This window comes from Echinococcus granulosus, assembly GCF_000524195.1.
Source record: "Echinococcus granulosus chromosome Unknown EG_S00023, whole genome shotgun sequence".
Classification (NCBI taxonomy): domain Eukaryota; kingdom Metazoa; phylum Platyhelminthes; class Cestoda; order Cyclophyllidea; family Taeniidae; genus Echinococcus; species Echinococcus granulosus.
Window position 1 is genome coordinate 475,484 of NW_020170403.1, and position 7,873 is coordinate 483,356.

Consider the following 7,873-nt stretch of genomic DNA (forward strand, 5'->3'; position numbering starts at 1 on the left):
GTTTGCTGGATGATGCTTTGGATTGGATGATGTCCCACAGCGGGCCTACTTCGTACATTGATCTTGTTTCGAAGGAACACTTGACTACAAGCAAAAGTGTTTCGGGGAATACAAAAGAGGATGCAGGCTCTCAGAACCGCATCTAAAGTTCATTTCCTCTTGACCACATTTTTACTGCTTTAGCACCTCTCAGCCGTTTGCGTGGTTGTCGGTGTGGTTTGCAGCGATGAACACTCGTAAATTGTAGAAACATGTCAAATGCATATGATTGTCTATATGCATGCATTTTAAAGCATAGTCGATCTATCATTGCCAGTCTATCAGCTTCCCATTGCGCTCCACCATTTATTTTCCTCTCATATCATCAACTGTCAGTTGAATCCAATGCATATGATTCCAGGTGAGTTGAATCCGGTTTCGAAGATGCGTGGAACAGCATTTGGCGAAGGTGCGCTGTCAAGAAATGGCTTGTAACACTCCATTGTGGTAACAAACTGCTTAAGAAATTATCATTTTTGGTAATGAAGTATTTCGTGTCGCTACGGAGACATTCACTCAAGAGATTACCTTGTCAAGAAGAATTTCCAGTCATGTATAGAGCAATGAAAGTGGTGAAACGGTTGGGTGGGAAGGGAAAGTTGTAATGAAAGACACGTAGCTAGACCGGTAGATGTCATTCACTAGACGTGCCGTATCAGATAGTGTGGAAATGTAGCTTTTTTAGCCTGCTTGTTGAGTGATGGACCTACTGACTTAGAAGAGCTAATGGCTTTTGAGCTGTTGTGCCAACTTTCACTGAATGAACGAACATAGCATCGTTTATCCCAAAACATTTTACCCACTACCTGCATCACACTTCTGAGGCACTTACGGAAGACTGTGCGCCGAACTATCCTCTAGGCATTCTTCACTTGCTGAAGGCAAGACATCTTCTACATCCATCCATTTGGTACGGAAGACGACCTCCTTGAGAACCAGGTTGGGAAGAAAGTCATGTATCTGTATCTTGGATAAAGTGGGTTAGAAATGAGACGTCGCCTCACCTCATCCTCGGTGTTCTTTCAAATGATGATTGTATCACCTCTTCTTCACTACAAGGGAAATAGAAAATATAGCTGGGAAGTGAAAGTTTGGCTAGGGTGCGGTTTTTTTGGCTTCTAGCGAAAGCAAGGCTTGGTGAAATTTGGATTCAATTGAGACTTGTGTCTTGTTTCCTGCATTAATTATTTGCTTACCCTTCCTCAGCTTTTCCACCTTTTATCGTTCATTAGTGTGAGCATCATTTTGTCTCCTTCAGTCGTGAGTCTTTCCTCGTTATCTGTCACAGTGGGACAGTTAATAAACAGTGGGAGATTTGTCCTGGTTGCTGCTTAATGTGTCTCCGTAGATGGAGTCATCCTACATCCTGCCACAATTCGTGCTTAAGTACTGTCGGATCCATCTACTCACGAAAGCTTGCGTTTACTCTACCGCTGTTGTTAGCATCTAGGCAGATCGGAAGGTCAAACTTCTGTGTCACTGTTGTGGGCGTAGTTTTGTGTTTAATGATTTTTACATTTGAAACGGATGTCATTCACTGACCACCCATAAGTGTGACTATGTTGGATACTCGTTTAATTAAATTGTTATTTTTGATGCAGACGGCCCTGCCAAACAGCATAGTGACGTCGCTGGCGAAATGTGAAGTAGATCCTCTTAGCGACACTTCAATGCAAGGCGAGGTCCTGAATGCTCTCCGACGAATGCAGAACGGATCCTACAAGGAGGTGGGTGCTTAATATTACTGGTAATTATCTCAATGAGCAATTCATCCTAAGCGAAGTATTTTTGCTGGTGCTTCTGCCTGTCACTTAACGGGTACTTTCCCCTAGAAGGCTGCGCGATCAACACTGTAGAGCATGTACACAATCATTTAGCGCTTGACTGTCAATTCTGTTGCTTTCTGAAGAGTCGCTGGAGTACTTAAACTAAGTATTGTTGCTATCTTCTGCTAACCTTAAGTCACAGACTAGAGCTGTTCATAGCCCAATGGAAGAAGAGTTAAACCTATATTAAGATACAAAACAATCTCATATGGCCAACGTTTATTTGACAATTTGCGATTCAAAGAACTCTTTTATCTTTTTAAACACTTGAGCATACAAATCTACATGAAGGTGCGCCAGTGTCTAGTCCTTTCTGCTTTCCCGCTTGACATCAAATTTGACCTCGGTTTAGTCTAGACACAGTACGCCCGTTGCTATGCTGTCAATGGCTGCCTAGCTGGTAGCCTCTTTTACCATTGAAGAAAGACCGTGATGGCCGTATCTTAACAGATTCGCACCTTTCTCCGTCCTTTGGTCGGTTACGTTGACACGCGCTGCCAGCTTCTTTACGGAAAATTGGTTACCGCAAGCCAAATGACACCAAATGTTTTTACCTGGATTTTCCCTTTTAATCAACCTCATTTTCCCTCACTTAAGTGCGTCAAGGACACGTGAAACTGACAACGGACAGAAAAAAACGTAACTTATTTTCGAGAAAATTTTCCACTTTTCTACCTTAATTGAGGAGCACAACCTCATAGAGATGATTTCGGGTGGGTAAAGACATATTTAGGGTGTTTTCCAAACATCAATGGTTTCCGATTCTCACTAGAAAGAGCACTCTGTATATTCAAAGAAGAGAATTAACTTGATTTTCACATCACCACAAAAAAGGTCGTGAAAATTGCATTTTTAGAGTGGCTAGTGTTTCAGTTTAATGTTTCGGTCTGTAAAACCCAGACATCACGGCACACCACTAACTCTCTTGTTCGGTCCCTTGAAGGACGTGCTGGTAAAAAAGCGCAAAAATAATGACGAATATCTTTTAAGCATGATGGATGTTTATTTCAAGAACGAGACACGATGAAGATGTACGACGAACAATTTGTATACCCAAATGTAAATGCAATCGCAAGGGCCGTGAGGATCACATCCGGGTCAGATTCATGTGGCTCAGATTCATACAAATCTGGAAAAATAAAACACCCTCTTTTTTAAAGCAAGGACATTTGTGTTGACAAATAACCACATGTTTGTTGCTTCTCATCTTGATGCCACATTTCATGCCAATAAGGCTAGATGTGAATATTACCCCTCTCTCAAATTTACTCCCTTCCACTTGAGGCAAATTCCCGCCACCGGCTTGCCTTACTGCATTTTTGGCAATATTTACTGTTATTTTTTAAGAAAAATTACGATCATATCACTGTAACGTAATACATTTTTCTCGTACTGTGGTGATTTTTTCCAACTTTCTAGTTTTTATTTGGACACAAGTTCTCTCCCATAGAGAAATAAGTATGAATTATGCAACCCCTCTCTCGAGACGGGTGGTATCATGCAATGGGGTGCAATCGAGTCATTCTTGGGATTTTTTGCTGTTGACTGGTCCTACACGGGGTGTCAGTTGGCCCCCATGTTGTGTAATTGCGGTGCTTCACCCGGTGCCTAATTGTGTACGTCTAAGTGGGGGTAATAGTCTCCAATCTCTTCCTCTCCCCCCACTTTCGCTATGGCAACAGTTTAGTCACCACCACACTCTACCCTGGCCACTGTGGAGATGGTGCCTTCGATAGGCCCCAAAAACACATTTAGTGTGTACACTCGCACACACACGGGCGCCGTCGTTCACCTTAGAGTTGATTAATTTCCGAGGTGGCGGAAGGACAGACACACGCACATAGTCGTGTGATTTGGAGAGCAGGTTTCATGATTTAATGGCGAGGTAAATCCCTCTACTTGTCTTATTTTCAAGAGATATTCCACTTTTGAGGCCATCATCATTTGTGGAATTGAGTTGACTATTTCTTCTCCTCACTAAATGTCTCAGTTTATGTAGCTAATGGCATTTTAGGTGTCCAATGAACAGCCAACGTAGGCACCGTTAATTGCCTAGTTGCCTGATTGGTGTTATTGCTAGTCACATTCCGGAAGTCATTTCATTCAGTAATTTCGCAATTTTTTCCCGAGGAGGTATTAGGTATCGGGTGCATTGACATTTAGGCATTGATTGAACTTTAGATTCCAGCTACCTTCTTTGTAAAAAAAAGGTTGATAGATACAAATTAACTATCAAGGAGGCGAGTAAGTGTTTTTTGGGCAGACGAGAACCGTCAGAATGTTGCCATAATTTTTACGCATCATCTGAATGAAAATTATCATGTCAGAGTGTGTGCACTGTGGCTCCTTCCATTTGACAATACGGATTGTCACTTTGGGTTAATAGATGGGAGGTCAGCGTTACATGAGAGGTTATCTGGTGCACGAAATCACCTTTGAGGGCAAAATGGTGATGGTGGATGCAAGGTGCTCTAGGCATCCACCAAGACAAAGCTTGAGTTGATTTCCGAAAGTAAAGTAGGCAAACTGAGCCTCTCGCATTCAGCCAGGGCAGCTCTAACCTCCTCGATACACAATTGCAATATTTTTTTTGAGAAATTTGGTATTTACTGCATGATGAAGTACCTTTTCATCTTACGAAAAACGCAAAGCCACAGCAGTCATCTGTTCCAATTGTTTCCAACCTTGCGAATGGGTGGTCGCATACCCTGACTCCATTAAATCGTAGGAGACTAAGCAGGAAGTTCTTGTCCACTTATTTCACCTCAGACGTGATCCGTCTTCAAATCTCTATTATATGTAACACGGCGATAGGTCTTAGTAAAAGACGCGTAGAATCCACATCCTCACCCACTTCATATTAATAAACCTACAGAATAGCTCCTTGTTTACCGCAAATCGCGAAGTTTATCAGCTTTTGTAGGAAAGGTACTTTTCCCTTTGTTTACCGACAGCAACACTCCAAGTCAATGCGATGGCCAGAGCTGTTGACCTTTTTATCCTCTCCATATGAGCTTCTCTTTTCAACGATAGGCCTGTAAAAAGATACTTTTTTTTCACTCATGTTGAAAATCTACGACAGGCTTTCACGACAGCTCGGTATTTTGTGCTTCTAGAAGATAAAAATAGCAAATTTCTACAGTCTCGTCTTGCATTTATGCACTTATCTCAGGAGTGAAAATTTGTCAGTGCTACTGAATAATCCTAATGACAGTTTGTTTCATTTCATCATTGGTGTAATCATAACCGTTGACGCTTTGTGGATGACCACACAACGCATTATGTCTCGACAGGACATTTGGAATCAGGGGAGGGGGGTTCCACGCATTGGCTGAATACGTGGACACAGAACCAACTTTCGAGATTGTGAACTGGGAAATTGACCCGCATTGCAGAGATTGTTGCTGACATACAGACTTACGGGCATCTTTGAAACGTCGACCCTGTTGAAATGTTTTACGGTGCTGGAAGCCGTCTATTAATCCAAGTGGATAATTACGGTTTCCAATTTTGCGCCTTCGTTTACAGGAGACTTCATCCTCCCACAAACTCTGCTATTGTTGCCTGTCATCTTAATGAAAGGTGCCTGGAATAGGCTAGTTTACGCAGGGTGGTAGGATGTCTCGCAGAACGCTGGAGGCCTCCCCTATCTGTGCAGACTCATTTTGGTTGAAAACTCTTCATCAATTTCATCCATAAAATCATCAATTCCGTTTACTGGCTGAAGGACTTTTCCATTTGTCAACAGGGGAGTTCACAACACAAGGCCAATGAATCTGGATCACTTCCACATCCCTGGTGCGACAAGCATGTAGAAAATGGCGATGCAATTGGGGATAAGACGTCGTGCTGTCACGCTGAGACCAAATCAGACACTGAGGATGACTTCGAGATGATCTTCGTCAACGGGAAGAAGTACAAACGCCACTTTAAGCGCCACATCGTGTTCCAACGACACGTTTGCAGACAGGTAGCCAACCTTTTTATCCTCCATTGCTCGCTATCGTCTTCACCCTAAGTCGTTCATCTACCTCAAGCGGTGAAATGGATGGTACGGATTTGAAATCTTTCATTCGTGGGTTAGGAAGCGCTTTAGTGAGAAGGCGGCGGCGCGTCTCGTGTATGCAGATGCAATTCATCTACCACGACCTCCATCAAGTTAAGTGCATTGGAAACTTCTTTTCGGGAGTGAGCCTAAGACTCAAATGATGTCACAAGAGCAAAACCCACTTGAATGGACCCATATCTCACTCTGCTACACAAGTAATGAAGTTGTCATGGTCTCAATCGACTGCACCGGATACCTTTCCTTGTCGTTTTCCAGCAATTTCACCTCTCTTTGAGTTAGTAGTGGAATCAGATCAGGCAGTAGAGGCCGTTTTCTTCACTATTTGCGCTCACAATGCTCATGCAAGCCATAGGAAGCTATAAGTACCTTTGTTGTGGTGATTCAATGAGGTTATGGAGTCGATTAGGGGGCACCGCGACATGCCAGATTCCAGTACCGCCTAATATTAGGGTTGATTAAAGGCGTTAATGAACTTGCCACTTGGCACTCAAAAATAGACTACTCCTGGGTACAAGCCACCTAGTTCCCGTGAAAAAGGGATTCTGATTTTCCATAAGTTAGAAAAAGCTGCATGACCTTTTAACAATATTTATTTTAACGCGGTGAAGGCGATTAACCTGTCCTCGGTACCTGACCTGGCAGTGTCAAGGTCGTACAAAGTTAATTAGGCGTGTCACAGAGATTTGCGAAGACGTTAAATTCAAATCGCACTTTTTAAAGTCATCAAAAAAAGGAAACGATGGCATTTTAAACGATCTCTTGGTACACTTTAACACCATACGTTTTCAAACTGCCACTTGTCGCTTTGTTATTTGCCAGTTGTGCCGTCTCAATGGCTTAGGCGTTGTAATTGGACAGAGGCAGTACATCCTTCCTTGCTCAGTGCCATTGCGGTGTCACCACTTTTCACACGGTGGAAGGAGGAGGAAGGGGCAACAGTAAGGGTACACGTCTGACGCGTTCACAAGGCGGGGTCTGCGCCAGGAGTCCAGGCATCACGTGATTTTGTGCGTCAGGATTATGGAGAGATTTTCACCCACGGTAGAAACGGTCGATGTGAATGACTTCGGCAATTGTTGTGACATTGTAACCGCCTCACTCGAATAGAAGTTCATGCCCTTAATTATCATGAGGAGACAACGACTAAAGCCTTTTTATCAATTTTTTACAGAATATGTCTGTTTTTTTAAGCGGCAGACTTGTTTACTGTATTAGTTACGCGGACTAGTTACGTGTCACCTCGGTGTTGTAAATTTGAAAATGAGGGAACTCCTTCCATTTTGTATTTCAGATCGTCCTAACCATAAATTAGTCAGGTATGATGTATACCATGAAAACGACCTAAGCCCCCATCTTTGTCACATCTACCAGTATTTTTGGTAAAAAAGGCGGAATCTGGACAACTAACCATATTTTTCTAAAACTGATTACTTATCCACATCGGTGCGAAATCCTTGAGTTGAGAAAGGATCTTTTCCAACGTGGGTGATGTATCTCACTGTAATGAGATAAGTAAGTACTAATGTGGGCTTGGGTGTGCTTAATTATAAGTGCACTTAGGCGATGAAAGGGCAAAGTACCAAGGAGAGGTAGATACTACTGATAAGACAGTAAACTATGTAACCCCTTGCTACTGGTGTATAATTTCTCATGCACCAGTGGCAAGATCTCGAATTTACATTTGGAGTGATGCTACCAGAATGCCAATCAACAGATGACCAAAAAATTCGTACGACTCGCAATGACTTCTTGTAAATTGTCAAAGTCAATTAGTAGCGTGTTATTCTTCATTATCCTCCACCATCTGTTCTCTTATCATATAATCAGCGGTCAGTTGAGCTTGACGCATGTGGCTTGAGCCAGTCTGCCTCATAAGATGGGTTGAATCCGGTTCCGATGCTGTAAGGGCTTTTCATCAAATGCTGTGGGGAGTGCACCA

The 7,873-nt window shown here is 42.7% G+C and overlaps 1 protein-coding gene across 1 annotated transcript; it reads left to right on the plus strand. All coding sequences in view use genetic code 11, as the record gives it.

The window, feature by feature from the left end:
• Positions 1-1,634: 1,634 nt before the first annotated feature.
• Positions 1,635-6,937, plus strand: EGR_03992 (hypothetical protein; the record flags this gene model as incomplete). The annotated part of the gene is made up of 3 exons (XM_024493241.1): positions 1,635-1,766; positions 5,614-5,835; positions 6,818-6,937. The coding sequence occupies 3 exons, from the start codon at positions 1,635-1,637 to the stop codon at positions 6,935-6,937; spliced, it is 474 nt and encodes a 157-aa protein (XP_024352340.1).
• Between the last annotated feature and the right edge of the window lie 936 nt (positions 6,938-7,873).